The sequence below is a fragment of the Artemia sp. Qi Xiang Cuo genome, chromosome 17 (assembly GCF_049724085.1).
Source record: "Artemia sp. Qi Xiang Cuo chromosome 17, ASM4972408v1, whole genome shotgun sequence".
NCBI lineage: Eukaryota > Metazoa > Arthropoda > Branchiopoda > Anostraca > Artemiidae > Artemia > Artemia sp. Qi Xiang Cuo.
In genome coordinates, this window is record NC_142810.1 from 40,896,819 (window position 1) to 40,913,221 (window position 16,403).

General features: G+C 34.3%; 1 protein-coding gene across 1 annotated transcript in view; it reads left to right on the plus strand.

The window, feature by feature from the left end:
* Positions 1-16,403, plus strand: part of eRF3 (eukaryotic translation release factor 3) — an 85,482-nt gene that overhangs the window by 48,058 nt on the left and 21,021 nt on the right. Inside the window, exons 6-8 of the mRNA XM_089103726.1 lie at positions 1,506-1,652; positions 10,596-10,770; positions 13,500-13,673. Coding sequence (XP_088959852.1) covers positions 1,506-1,652; positions 10,596-10,770; positions 13,500-13,673 — 496 coding nt within the window. The remainder of the gene's footprint in view (positions 1-1,505; positions 1,653-10,595; positions 10,771-13,499; positions 13,674-16,403) is intronic.

Below are 16,403 nucleotides of genomic sequence, written 5' to 3' on the forward strand. Positions count from 1 at the left end.
ACGTCATTTCCCTTCTAAAACTTACTGACCTATTAAATCTGACCCAACGTTATGTTGTTTCAACAAAATGTGTTGTGCAGTTGTAATTTCATTTATGCCTTTTTTGGTGGAAAGATGATCTAGATAGGTCACAACTTTGGGAAAATTTGTTTAGGGGCTAATTTTAGAAAACATTGTTCATATGAATGACGTCATATATCCGTTCATGTTCATTCTGTTTCCTCTATTAATATTTCCAATCCTGTCCAGCTCATTGGATAGTACTTTGGATTTTTTTTTCTCTAAAGATCGCAGTTTCGACTCATACTGTTGTCGAATTTTTCACTGGAATGATTTTCCCGTGGTCGATCTCGCCCAACATTTTTGAAACAAATGACGTCGCAAATACTTGGAATAATTATAATAAATTTTGCTGAAGATGAATGTGCTAAATACTTTGAAAATGACATTACAATTTAATTGTCGATAGTAAAGAATAATTTGCCAGCATAAATATGCAGAAATTTTTAACTAAAATTACTCAATATTCGAGTATTAAAATTGTCAAGCTCGGTCCTCTATCATTTTTAATAATTGTTCCTTATTAATAGGTATTATTGAAAAAGACGGCAATGTAACAGCTAATTTTATTCTTTTCTATGGTGATTTGTTTTCCAACTAATCTGTTAAACTAAAACCCCGGTAAAATTGTAATTGATTAGGTGTAATTTTAATGTGTACCAAAGATGAGCTTTTGTATTCTTTAAGGAAATTGCCCAAACAGATAATTATCATTTGACAAAGAAGTGCTAAGTGCATAAATTGTTTGTTGAAAGTTAGTCGCATATATCACCACTCTGAATGCAAGAATCTAAGTAAAAATATTGCATGAACGGTACACGAATATCTATTTACATCATTTTGAACCAGTCCTTCTAACTGTCATCTTTTAGACTGTGTCTGTCCTTCAGACTTTTGTCTGTGTCTTCAAGAGTAGTTCTGATGTGCATGTGTGATGTAATTGTAGTGTACCACATACTAATTTTGTAGTCTATAATTCCTTTGTTATTTGGGGATTTCTTTGTTATTATTGTCATTTTTCTCGTGATAGCGTATTTTTACTATGTCACTTTTTTATGATTTTTATCATGATGTGTGATGTCATTTTAGTGCATCGTATATTAATTGTGCGAGCTATAATGTCTTAGGGGATTTCTTTGCCATTGTCACTTTGTCATTATAGTATATTTTTGTCTTGTCATTTTTATGATGATTTACGTCATGATGTATAACGTCTTGATAGTTTATCATATATAAATTTTATGGGCTATGATTTTTTAGGGATTTTTCGTTATAATACCTTGACTAGGTTGCGGTTGCCACTGCAACTACGACCGTTGTCATATGGTATTTTTTGTCATGTCATTTGTGTCATCACGTTGGACGTCATGATAGTGCATCATATATTAACTTTGGGATCTGTAATTTCTTCGGGGATTTCTGTATTATACCGTTGTCATTTGTAGGTATAATGAATGCAAAGAGAAATTAATGCCTTACTTGAAGAAAGTTGGTTTCAACCCTCAGAAAGATGTCACTTTCATGCCCGCCTCTGGTTTGACCGGTGCAGGTCTTAAAGAACCTGTTGGATCTGATATTTGTCCATGGTACTCGTAAGTAAATAATTTCCTATAACTAGCTACTTTCATACTAGAAATATTATTTGAAAAAAAAATTAGTCCTGTGGTGGCGCAGTGGGTCTGATTTCAGCATGGTAATACCGAACCAAGAGGTCGAACTCAGCTGTAGCATTACACCGCAGGGCCGAAGCAAGGACGTAAGTAGTCAAGAAGCATTGTTATTAATATTAATAATTTGTTGTTACACTCTATACATAACAGAAACGCACCAAGAGGAGTATGAACAAAAATAAAAACGAAAAGGACACTGACAAAAATTACGCACAAATACTGACAACTTAACTTTTAAACATCTCATTCAACAAGGGTCTAATACTATGAGACTTCACAACTTACAACACTAGGTACTTGATTGAAGACAGATCGGTGGAAAATCGACAGTTCTATTTCAATTGTCAGCAAATCTACATGACAGTTCATTCATTTTTTGACATATCTGGGAAACACCCTACCGTCGGGAAATGTAACTATTACGAGTCCAAATAGGGATGCTTAAAAAATACTTGCAGAGCCTAAAGAACAATGATCGGATTTGATTCTTATCAGAGGTGGAGAAAAGTATGATGTATTCTAACGCATGTGGTTTCAAAATGCGTTATATAGCCGATTGAGGGCTCTCTTGTCAAATTGGTCTTTCGCTCTAGAGAGACGTCCATAGGACTTTCTCAACTTCTCTCCCAACATATGAATTGTTACTGACCACGTTGCCCTAATTGAGGCTCTGAATGTAAGTCCAAGGGTGTTTAAGGGAATCAAAGGCAGAAATTGTGGCAGGGCCAACCTGAATTTTTGAATCGGGAGGGTGATGACAATCAAAAACGAGAAATTCAGTTTTAGCAGAAGCGACTGACAGCCCGATGTCAGACAACACGGCATAAAGGCTGTTCACAGCAGCCTGCAATGATTGCAAGTTATCAGACAGAAGGACAATGTCATCTGCGTACCAAAGGTGACTCGTGTCAATGGATGGCTTGATTAAAAACTGTGATATTCTACGGGTTGCACAGCGGATACTGGAGATTTTTCTCGAATCATTAGGACTTTTGGCTTTGAGGATGCCAAATTGCAGATATGATTCATCATGGGCCTTTAAATTTCATGATAGTCCAGAGTAGCACTTTGAATCGCCCGAAAGTTTAATTTTTCGCGTGTTTGTAGCAGTTTTAGTATGCTAACGCTTATCGTCTGAAATTTTGAGACAAAAATATCAGCTAAAAATACGTTGTCAACTGTCTAGTCTTATCTGTTGTCCAAGCACTAACTTGCCTTTTTGTACTAGAAAGGAAAAATAATTATTCTTTAACTGACACTCCCCCCTCCCCTGGAAAATTGATCTCCAAAAACCCCCTTGTGGAGAATTCTCCCCACTTGAACTAAAAGAACCTCTGTCAGTTCTAAATCTGCTTGGATCTGACTTTCAGTTGGACTCTTTGTTATTAAAATTCAATAAGAAAAAATGCATTTTAAAGGGGCTTTAGACAGGAAAAGCTTCTGATGCACGCTTAGTGGACGTGTTCTCGACCGTAAGGGATGAGCGCATCATATACTATAGTAATCTATGTTATAGATTTCTAAGGAAGTCTTAGAGACAATTGGGGAGAAGGATGTTTTTTGTACTTTATCATATATTCTAGGACTGAGTGAAAAGTTAAAAAAAAAATTGTGAAGTAATGGTTTAAAGGTTGCTTTAAAAAGCTGTAATACTTTAAATAATTTTCTGACTTCTAAAAAGAATCAAACTTCAGGGGAGCATCAAAGTGGAGTCTATCAGACTCCACTATCATGGAATCTATCAAATCTCATGTATCTGCAGAGGCTCTTGTGTCGGACATGCTAACCAGAATTTAAAAATTAGATTAGTACAACATCGAGAATCTATTTCGCCAACGCCAAGTTAAATTTCAAATGTGGGAATTTTACATCAGCTCTATCTGAACACATTTCTACATTTCCCGATCCATTTTATTCTGTTCGAAAATGTATCTCTGATTTGTAGGGACTGGGGTTCAAAACAAGTTTTTAAGGAAATCAAAAACGAAAAAAATGAAACCAAAAAAATCTTATTCAAAAATTTGGCTTTGAACAGAGATGCAGGTGAATTTGGCTTAATTCAATTTGTGGTAATGTACTACCGTCAAATCAATGGACCCTTCACATAAAAATCAATGGAGCTTTCATACAAAAATTAATTCAGTGGACCAGAAACTGAGGGAGTTGCATCTGTAAATGCTTTGTAAGAAATGAGTTTTAAATAATATGTAGTTAATTTGTTGTTTGTATAAATTTTTGTTTAAACAATTTTATTTAAACAAACAAAATTGTTGTTTGTTTTATTCGTATTATTTTAGTCTATCTGCTGATAACGGCCACTGTATATATAAATGAAATCTCCAGATTTTTGTTGTTGTTGTTTCACTGTCAAATAAAAGGTTTTTTTCTAGTGAACTGTTATCTATAATCTGTATTTTACCCAGCTATGACAGCACAGCCCCCAGAAGAAATTTTGGGGGGAGGTTAATTTCCCTCGAAGGGTGTCATTAAGGGAATAGTACGCGGGGGCTTTTTTGAACATCCTCCGCGCCTGTTGATACCGTTGAACATTGCATTTCGACAAATACTATTTTCTAAAAAATCTTTATTAGAATTATCACAATCTTCCTTTTGAGAGATTTGAGAAAATCTGAGACACACCAAGGGCAGCAGCTCTGTATAGATGTCTCTCAAGTCGGAGTTTTTCGAAGTGGGCTCCGGGAAAATAATGTGTTTATTTTGTCTTTAAAATTAGATGCGTCTTCAAAAGATATTTGATATTGAGGCCTCTAGTAAATAATTTGTTGGTCTTGTTTCATGACGATTGTTAAAGATAATCGTCGTCATATTTACATTTTGACTCTTAATCGGATCAAAATATAAATAAGGAAAGGCAATCTGGACGCAAAACTTTCGGGCGGCCTTGTCTATATGGAAATTATGTTCTTGTCTTAAATTTTGTAACGAGTCGTCAAAAAAATGTTGACCAAACTGCCGAATTTCAATTTCTTCTATAGCCAGGCTTATGTTTAAACTAGCTGAGTCACTTACGCTTGCAACAATCCGATTCTGAAAAATTTGGGTTATTTTACTAGCAATCAGAGTCATTATTATAATTTGATCATTTCGTCCATGGATAAAATGATTCATTACCACAAGATTCATTGACTAATGTTGACTTGTGAGATCTTGTGGTACCGACATGTGATCGTAAGATATAAGCTTTAAACTACAGATGGAGGCATTATCTTTTAGTCTTTCACAACGTACGTTATATTCTAAGGACATTTCGAGAGCTCGTATAGGCTCTTCATACTTTTTCGCTACGTAAATAACAATATCGAATTCATTAGCATTCATTCGATAGTATGAAGGAGGTACTATATAATATTCCCTATATGTTTCATGAATGGAACCAATAAAGCTTCCATTTTTGAGTACCTATTGAGGTTTACCCAAGATGGCTGTCTGCCTACAACTGTTGTCTGCCTATGCAATATTCATAAAATGATTCACTGATATTACAATGTGGAACCTGTTTGGGTCCGTCAGAAAAATGATCTGACAAGTCAAATTTTCCCAAGTCTGGAATTTGTCCATCTTCTTCATCTTCGTCTTCAATAAATTTAGAATAATTATGCGTATAATATTTTTCATAAAGTTTCCAGTCGTTTTAGAAACGATCGCTTCTCCACATTGAATGTAAAACAAAAAGGTTTTTAAAAACAATTCGAGCATATATTCCATTTATATTGAATTCGGTTTTCGGGTTTTAGGAATTATAAGGGCCGCTCCATTTTTTTATCCATGGTACCCCTAAATTTTGCTTCCACGTAAAGTTATTAGTCTGGCCAGATTTCCATTATCTCTTCCTCTTGCGTCCGAGTGGAGCTAGTATGTCTGTCGTCAATCCAACTCGGCCAACCTATTGTTGAAATTATTAAAAGCAAAAACAGGAAAATGATCACCCCATGGAAAACAATCCAATTATATAAATATTCATTATAAATTAGTAATATAAAAAGTCAATTATGTGGGCAAAACATAAGCGAAAATAACTCTTCCGTATTTTAAACTACTAGTAAAATACTAACGGTTTGGCTTTGTTTTTGAGATTAAATAAACAAAAACAAGTTTTTTAAACTGAAAGTAAGGAGCGACATTAAAACGTAAAACGAACAGAAATTATTCCGTATATGAAAGGGGCTGTCCCCTCCTCAACGCCTCGCTCTTTACGCTAAAGTTTGACTCTGTCTCACAACTTTATTTTTTAAAACAATAAAAAACTTTAGCGTAAAGAGCGAGGCGTTGAGGAGGGGACAGCCCCTTTCATATAGGGAATAATTTCTGTTCGTTTTAAGTTTTAATGTCACTCCTTACTTTCAGTTTTAAAAAACTTGTTTTTTTTTATTTAATTTCTGATCGTTTTTTAGTTAATGCAGCTTTTATTTGCATAACAATTTTACTTTTCTTTTGCTAAATGAGTGTCTTTACAAATTAACTTACGTAACGAACTTCTATATTCGTGTATTTTTCTTCTGGCAAAAAATACAAAGTTGCAGATTTTGGCAGATATGAGCTTGAAACCTATGTAATAGGGTTTTCTGATACGCTGAATCTGACGGTGTGATTTTCATTAAAATTCTTTCACTTGTAGGGGATGTTTCCCCCCTCTTTAAAAAATCGAGTAAATTTTCTCAGGCTCGTAGCCTTTGATGAGTAATACTAAACTTAATAAAATTTATATATTTAGAATCAGCATTATAAACAAATTCTTTTGATACATTTATTGACATCAAAATTCCGTTTTTAAAAGTTTCGATTACTATTGAGCCGTATCGAATGTTTTTTTTTTTATTGTTTTTTTATTACGTATATGTTATTACGTATATGAGGGGGTTCTCCCCTTAGTCAATACCACGCTCTTTACGTTAAAAGTTAAAAAAAAATTTTGATTCACAAACCCCTGAATCACAAAGGCCGTTTAAGTAGAATAGATAGCTCTTTTGAAAGCACTAAAAAAAAACTGTAGCGTAAAGAGCGAGGTATTGACTTGGGGGAGAACCCCCTCACATACGTTATAATTTCTGTTCGTTTTAAGTTCTAATATTCCTTCTTACATTTCAGTTGAAAAAACTTGTTTTTTTTATATTTAATTTCTGATCGTTTTTTAAATAATGCTTGGAAATCCGGCGCCCCCTTCATAGAAATGTCCCTTACCCCAAGGAAACATCCTCCACGGAAAAATTCTCCAGAGTAACCCCCTCCTCTAGCCCCCCCCCTCCAGAAAAAAATCCTTCCTGAATATGGTTGTATACTTCCCAATAACCAATAAATAATGCTGGCAAGTCCGGCGCCCCCTTCATGGCAATTTCCCTTCCCCCATGAAAACTCCCTTTATGAACAGATCCTCCAACATAACCACCGACCCACCCTTCCCTCCCACTACCAGAAAAAAACCTCCTGAAAACTTCTGTATACTTCCCAATAACCAATACTATATGTTAACATTGGGTAAAGTTCATAACTTTTAGCCCTCCCTCTGGGAACTTCGGGGGATTAAGTCATCCTAAAAGACATATTTATCATATTTTCGACCATGCTGAACAAAATGGCTATCTCAAAATTTTGATCGGGTGACTTTGGGAAATATTTTCGGAAATATTGTCGAATGCATTAGAAACTTAAGTTTTGGAATTAAATTTAGTAAAAGTTAAAAATATGAACTGCGTACCACTAGTCAAATTCTACCCGCTTCTGTATTCATATATTCGCTAAATTTGTGGGTACTATGGACCGTCCTTCGTTCTTTACTAAGTAACAGCTACCAAAGACAATTTTTCTCACTATCAAGTTTATTTTTAAACACATTTTTTTATTTTTGGTTACCATAGGAAATCCAAACATTTCAGGGGGGAGGGGTGAAAATAAGATCTTACCAAGAGTTCATGGGTCGAGTGACGCGAGATCCTATTGTATGAAGTGTGGCTGAAATAATAGCCTTTTTTTTTCTTTTTTTTTTTAAGGGGAAACCTTATACCTGCAACAAACACGCTTCATGGATCCCTACACCACTCCATACGAATTTTTATTGGTGGAAGCAATGCTGCATATCGTCATCTGATATGGTCGTCATGCTTTTTTCTTTACTGCATCTATAGAATCAAAAGATGTTCCTCTCAACGCGCTCTTGACCTTAAAAAATGAAAAAGGTTACATGTAGCAAACTTCACCACAGGAATTCTGTTTTGTCAAAAACTTTTGATTGATATTGGTGTGTGTGCTGATGTATTGTCTTGATGAAGGATCTGGAACGATTTTTCCACATGTCACGTATTTTTCTGCCCACACATTTACGAAGAGTAGTCAGAACCCCTTTGGAGTTAAACTAGGTTAATAGTTTGACTTTCAAATACCCCATTCATTGTAGTAAAAGGTACTTCGAATGTCGAAATGCCCAGTCATTATGGCTTAGAACTTTACCTTGCTTTTTCCTTCTTTTTCTTGCCTTGTTGGACTAGGGGTCTTCCAGTGCACGGATGCACGCACTGTCGCTTAGCTGAAGAATTTCGTGAAAAACTATGGTTTGTCACATCTTATTGCATTGTGTAAAAAGGTAGGGTCAGTTTCAAGGTTTTTTTATGATTTCAGCACAGATGGTCCTTCGAGTCTCCTTTTGATTAGGTACTAACTCGGTACTAGCTTGGAACACACTTTTGTCATATTGAAACTGTCATTAAAATTTGCCAAACTATTTCTTGGTTAATGTTCGTTTACTAACTGCTCTTATACTCAAACGATGATTCTCTTGAATAACCTTATTGAATTGTTTATTGTTCTAAATCAGTTCTCACTGTTCGGTGCCGACCAAGAAGTGGATTCCCTGTAGCGTCCTCTCTCTCCTCTTTAAACCAAGCCCACTCAAAAAATTGAGATCGTGATAACTAGAGACCTTACACTTTATGAAACAAATTCGATGTTTATGTGGCAGACCTGTCGTGTTTAATGAGAAATTTCACACGCATGTTACTCCAGACTAGAATTAAGCATTTTTGTGACTCAGTATAAACACTCGGTATTCTTCAAACGACTACTATGAGCAAACTAGGTCTCACGCCTATCAGTAGAGTAAGTAGATCCATGGCATGAAAGAGTAAGTGGAGAGATCATTGAGGGTCAACGCCCTTCTATCACCAACGATGGGAGTAAAAATCTAGGGCTTACGATAACCCACTCGGTTATTTCCTGGCCAAACCTTGTATGTTATATAAGGTTGGACAAAATGCTATATGATTTATTAGTTAAAATGTTTGAAAGCAGTGTGTTCTTCGAATATAATTTTCTTTTGAATCTTATTGTTAAGATCGTGACTCTTATATTGTTTCATGCAACCCATCATTGTTGTCTAACGTATATTCAGATTCCTTGCAAGAAAACTGTTTGATAAAAACTTAATTCGGACGCATAAGGTTATGAACTCCAAACCACAATAAGTTTGCAATTATGAAAAATCAACTGAAGTATCAAAATCGCCACATTTTTATAGTGCGTTACGACATATATCATGTGTCTTGATTGTCAATGGCCGACCATTTCTCAGTTTATCTTATGCAATTCATTTCTAGTAAGAAAGAATCGCAGGGCGATAAAAGAAATGGAAAAAATTAAGTTTTAATTCTGCAATTTTGCTGCATGTTTTGTTTATATACAAGCCTTGATATCACTTAGATTGAAACAATTTCTCTTAAGAGTTAAAAAACAGCTAATATAATAAATTCTTACATGAAATTATTTGGCTCATAACAAGAAAAACAAATCAATTCAATTGAATGCTCAGGAAAGCTTAAAAAGTATTAAACTACCTTCTATAAACCATTACAGGTTCTTGAGCTAGATTTTACGGCATGAAATGTTAAAGTAATCAGGAATAATGTTACGATTATGAAGTTTTTAGTGTGTTGTTCTTCCCCTCATAAAGCCTACTTATCTGACTAATCTTAACTTCCCCGGATGTTGTCCTAGATAACAATCTGTGTTTGTCTAACCAAAAATTAGTTGAAACCTTAGTTAGTTTAGAATATTATTGTTTACCACGTGGGGTAAATTAAGGGAATCAATCACTACCCCCCCCCCCCCGAGAAAAATCACCAACTAGTTCATGTAATAATTGTATCCCTTGCAATCTACGATGTTGAAGATTGCGGTTTGAAAGGACAAAGGTTAGTAATAAGGTTTATTGAATAAGCAATCCAAGTAGTCTGAAGCACCGTCTATGTCTGTCAAAATTCACAAATTGTTTATCTGTTAGAACTGTTACTACGATATCTGTTTCTTTAGTGTATTCGTTACTCAATCCAAGACTTCTTGCTGTTTTATAGAGTAAGTTGTGATTGGAAATGAGTGGCCCCAAGTATTTCTAATAGAGGAATCTTCTAAGGTGCAAATAGTGCGAGTGGCACAGAATTTCTCATATCAATTAGATCTTTTGTCTTTTTTTGGGCGGGGGGGGGGGGGAAAGGCAAATAAATCCCCAAGTTGTCTGGGACATCTCGAGGGACAACGCTGAACTACCAGATGTAAATTTGGAAAGTTCCTGGAAGTTGAAATCTCTTTGACTTTGTGGACTCCAGAGTATGGAGTTGGGTAAATTAACCCTGATTCCTACTATGCGGTCTTGAACATAAAAGCGTAAAAACAATTGTTTTGGCACTGTGGTTAGTTTCACTGACTCCTCTAGAAAATATTTGTTCTGACTCCACATTCCTGGTATGTTCACATGATCACATGTAGCTGATGCAGAATTAAATTTCATTGGTTTGTTATTTCTGTCTTTATTTGATGCATTACACGTCCTCTCTTTTGAAAAAATTTTGGTTTATTTTTTAGGGGACCCACGTTCTTAAACTTCATAGAAGAGATGGCGCCAATAAGCAGAATGGAAGACGCCCCATTTGTTATGCCAATTGTTGACAGATACAAGGATATGGGCACTGTAGTTTTGGGGAAAGTCGAAGCTGGCACTGCTAAACTAGGAACTAAATTAATTGTTATGCCCAATAAGGTATATTATTTTCTTTGGCATTTCAAAAAGGCATATATATATATATATATATATATATATATATATATATATATATATATATATATATATATATATAGGTCATGTATGTATGTATGGTTGTATGTGTGTGTTTTTGTTTTTGTTCCAATACGATTCTGATCGGGGGCGGGGGGTGTTGGGGGGGGGGGACATCGGGGAATTCATTTGTTGTTCTAATAAGATCACTTAAGGGGTGTTTGCTTTTTTACTAAATTATTTGAGACTGGTTTATTACTTAACGCTGTTGATGATACTTGTGTTGAACTGTTTACTGAAGTTATTTTGAAGTCTTTGAGAAACGAATGCTGGAAACTTAAACAAAACTGAATAGGATTTGTAAGCTAAACCGAAAAGCATGGTGACTTACAACAGGGGAAATTGGTGCTAGTGTTCACAAAAATGAAATCACCTATGCCATCTAGCATTTGGTGTTTCTTGCAATTTTTCAGTGTATTGAAGGTAAAATTGGTATGATTAGTGCTATTGGCAAATCAGTGTAGTAACAAGTGTCCGATCTCAGTTTCTAAGAAAAATCACAAACGCAATTACGAAGCTTGAAAAAAAATGCCAGGTAGCCTGGGCTGCTTGAAGGTTTTGGTGATTTTTTTTTTTTTTTTTGTAAACGCTAGCGTCAGTTCCCACTGTAAATCACACTTATACTGTTTGCGCTAAATTACAATCAAAATTATTGCAAAAGATGTCGCTTTTTTTGGAAACATGATCATAAATGTTTTTTTGTTTTTTTTTTCAGTTTAAAAGTTTTTCAGTTTTAAAAGTTTAAGAGTAATTCCAGGCTCATGCTGAGGGTTTTTCGCACTTCCATCAACAGTTTATAGGCCTTCTATATTCGATCTCTTAATTCTGGTATAATATACTACTCCTTCACTTTTTTCTTCTGTTTTATGTCTGTTTAAGCACTCCAAAAGTAATTCAGAATTAAATTATAAACAAAGTGGTTATTATTGAATACTTGGTTTTTCAGCTATGGTTTTATCAGTAAAATATACTCTGTCTATTTTTAGAATGAATTTCCAATTAAAATGTTTGTTTTATTAAATGTTTTCAACAAAAGATGATTATAAAGTACAGTACATGTATTGTCAATGCTGTATTGATGTGAACTAATCCTTTTCTTGGTTACGTTTCCTCCATTTGTTGAATTATATCAGCATTCAATAAAGTTATTATTGTAACAATGAATTTTTGACATTATTCTCATTATGACATATTGTCATTATTGTCATATTGGCATTACAAAAGTTAAGGCAATTATGACAATAATGACTAATACATGAGATTTAAATGTGACAATACAAATGCTGAAAATATTGTACTGTAAATACAAGTATGACAGCAATGACGATATTTCATTATGACAATAATAATAGTATTGTCTTAATATTCAGTATAGTCAATGTTCAATAATCAGTGAAAATAAAGTCATTCTTTTTTTGTGGGTATTTGTCACTGCCAGTTAAATTCGGTTCAAGGAATCTCCTTGGGTGTTTAAAAAAGTCCATTTATTTATTTATTATTATGGGCAACATTGTTTTGGTAAGTTTTGTTGTCACTAATCATTGAAGTGATCAGTGATCAGATCTATTATAAATTGAGTTATAAACTCAATTTATAATAGATCCAAATCCGGGGTTCTTTTTGACACACCCTTAATTTTTCCGGTCAGTTGTTTAATCTATTCTCTAGATGGAATCAATAGGAATTGTCCAAGAATGTGTTGTGTTTCCCTATAAATTGCTAGTAATTAGAGTTTTTACTACCAATTTTCTTGTCACACTTTTGATGTCTAAAAAATATTCTTTTGTTCTTACAAGAAGTCGAAGATTACAAATAACTGCCAAAAAAATCCTAAACGTGTATTATAGTTTTTCCACTTTTCTATGAAATTTATGTGGAGAAACATAATTAATTTTGAATTACCATAGCCGAGTATGGACTGGAACTTCCCCAATAAATGAAAAAATTATATATTATATATATATATATATATATATATATATATATATATATATATATATATATATATATATATATATATATATATATATATATATATATATATATATATATATATATATATATATATATATATATATATATATATATATATATATATATATATATATATATATATATATATATATATATATATATATATATATATAAATATATATATATATATATATATATATATATATATATATATATATATATATATATATATATATATATATATATATATATATATATATATATATATATATATATATAATATATATATATATATATATATATATATATATATATATATATATATATATATATATATATATATGAGCATTCAAGGTGGCTCATCCTTCTCTTTGTTTTTGCTGTGATTTATCTGTAATTTCTATGACGCTCATTTTAACTCTTAATCAAGTTTTAATATTGTCGTGTTTTTTAGAGTTTTGAGCCTTTTTATAGAATCTTAAGCAAGGCACTTGAGCAATTTTCAAACCTCCTTCATCAAAGAGGTTGAGGTAGAGCCCCCTTTAAAATAAAGTTCTTTTTTGTTTGTTTTTTTTGTTGTTTTTTTTTCCCTTTATTTTTAATAAATGTAATTAGAGAAATGAATAAACATACGCTGCGCGTAGAATCTGTGACTATTCCAAAGAATTTTGTTTTTCCAGAGCCAAGTTGTGGTTGATCAACTGTGGTCGGACGATGACGAGGTGCAGGAGGTTGCACCTGGAGAAAACGTACGAATTAAGCTGAAAGGCGTCGAAGAAGAAGACATATCACCTGGTTTTGTCCTCTGTGACCCTTCCAAAACTTGCACCACTGGCCGAATTTTCGATGCTCAGGTAAACTTGATGTTGATTAGCTTAAAAATCATCATATCTATTTAGTTCTATCATTAGTTCATGAAATTGCTAAACGCAAACGGTTACGCCCTAATACAGATATAAAAGATACGGCTTCCTTTTCGATTTAAACAGTTTTATTAACAAAAAAAAATTCAATGTGACAACAAGTCATAGTGAATCAAATAAGTGCTAGAAAACCTGACTAGTTACATATCATTCATGCCAATTCATCCTACATAATAAAAGAGAAAAAAGAGAAGAATAATAATATTTGGGACCTTTGGCTCCTTTTTATCAGATTTATTCCCTTTTAGTAAACTTAACTTAATTTTTCTTTAATTTCAATATTTCAACCCTGGACTTAGCTATTATTATGAGACGTCTGGAAAGGAATTGTTAATTAGTCCAAGTCTAAAAAATGCAAGAGACCGATGACTCATACAAGTGAAGATTAGGCTGCAAAGGATACTGGGAAAACTTTTTAATTTAAGTTCGAATCCCCCATTCATTGCGTCCTTGGTCGGAGCGAGAGCTGCGTGAAAACATCCGCGCGGGAGGAAGACGCCCTGTATTTTTGCTTGATTGTATTTTTCAGTTCTTGATATGAGTTCGATATAAATAGTAAACCTTGTTTTATGTCTTACTTTTGACTTATTGATTGGCCTAGGTAGAGACTAGAGTCTGAAGTATAGAGAGAGGCTGAGATTAAACTGATTTGGTATAGGATAGGAGGCCTATACTATGCGAGATATCTTTCTTGAGAGAAAGAAAGAGGGTTTTTGGAGCTTGACACCTGTGGTCCTTAGCGTGGTGTCTTGGGCCAATACTTTCCAAGCTCCTGTACTTGGAGCTTGGAGCTTACATGCCACGGGAAGTACACTTATCAGATCCCCACCGGTTGCCGGAAATCGTCAACCCTCGTGCTTCTAAACCCCCGTTCAGCTCAGTCCCATTCAACTGAACCCTTATATAACTCAACCCCCTAGCAATTGAACCCTCGTTTAACTGAGCCCCGTGCAACTTAACCCCCGTGTGATTCCACCATCATTAAACTAAACCCTATGCTCATCCAGGTCTCTATACTGGAAAGTGTTTTTCTTAGATTAATATTTAATAGAATAAAAATGCCGATTTTAAACAAAGTCATGGACTGATACATGTAAAAGCAACAACCGCACATCGTACATGATATTGCCAATAGGCCCATTCCTGAAAGTACCTCTATTTGGAAAATTTGTGGGGTTAGCCAGATGGGTAATACAGTTAGAAACTGCGGACGAAGCGAGAAGCAAATTTTGAGCTTCTTATCAACTGAACGAGGGTTCAGTTGCACGCGGTTTCAGGTACATGCGCTTGCTGTTACACGCACACCGCTCGCCCCATCTGGGGCTCCCAAAAATCGTGGAATGACTCAAGAGCTTCCAAAATAAAACAGGCTGCTAGAGGAACAAAGAGCATTTGCTACCCTGCAAGAAAAGATTTGATGTGGTATCGGCGGCTTTCTTTTGCAATTACACCTCTCTTATATGCCTCTCTTTTTATACCTCTCCTACATGCCTCTTTTATTACACCTATCTTTTATACCCCTGTACCTCTCTGTAAATATACCTATGCAACTATACCTCTTACGCATCTTCTGCCGTGAAACTTTCTCTCTTTGCACCACCGTTTTTGTTTTTTTTTCAAAACGACACGACAGTGGCGTAGACACATAACTGACTCTGATTATATGCACGAGTTATCCTTAGGGAAAAGCCCTTGCGAGACAGTCTTGTTTCGCTTTAACCTGAGGGGCTCTTCCATTTAAAACTTCTGCTGACTCATTAAAAAAAATGCTTTAGTACAATCTGGTTGAAACTGGATGTAAAAGTAGTGGCATATTGAGTGGCCTGACCAGAGGCGTCTCGAACGGGGGGGGGGGAGAGGGGCGTGCCGCCCCTCCAATGTTTTTTGTATTCGGTGAAAGGTAGTGATTGGGTAAAATTTACGAAGATCGCCCCCTCAATGAAATGAGTTCAGGGACGCCCCTGGCCCTGACGACGCTAGATCTGAAGTGAGAGTAAATTATCAAACATAACCATGCTATAAAATAAGTGTCAGTTGAAAAAGGACTGCTCGCACCAGATGAAGAAAAAAAGAAATAAACGTTGCGTTTCAGAACCCTCGCATAATAGTTAAATTATCTATTAGCTATGTATTCTTAACATAAATAGTTATGAAAACTAGTAGTTTTTTTCATCGAGCATTACTGCGTACAAAACTTCAAATACTGTATCACAAAATTCATCAGTTATCTGGGTAAAAACTTTGAATTTAAGTTTGAACTTATAAGCTTAATTTTTCATAATTTCCTTTGCCTATATCTGTTTTGTCATCTTTAAAACAGTTGAAATGTGCGACTTTGATATTGATTGTTTTTTTGCTCTTTTGGATTCCTAAAAAGCCTTCCTTGTATTAAACTAGTTTTTAATAACAATTTTAAAAAATGTATTAAAAATTTGTTTTGGCTTCTTTATAGAATGTATGTCATGTGGGCTAAAGCTGAACTGCTGGTTTTTTTATTGCTTTTGGTTGCTCTTTTATATATTATACATTTTTTGGGGGGGGAGATTCATTCCAAATTATAAACTCATAAATATCTAATATCAGCTAAATTATCAACTGCATCTAAAAGGAGTAAATTTATCAAGTTTGAAAATGCATGATGAACACTTCAAATGAGAACAC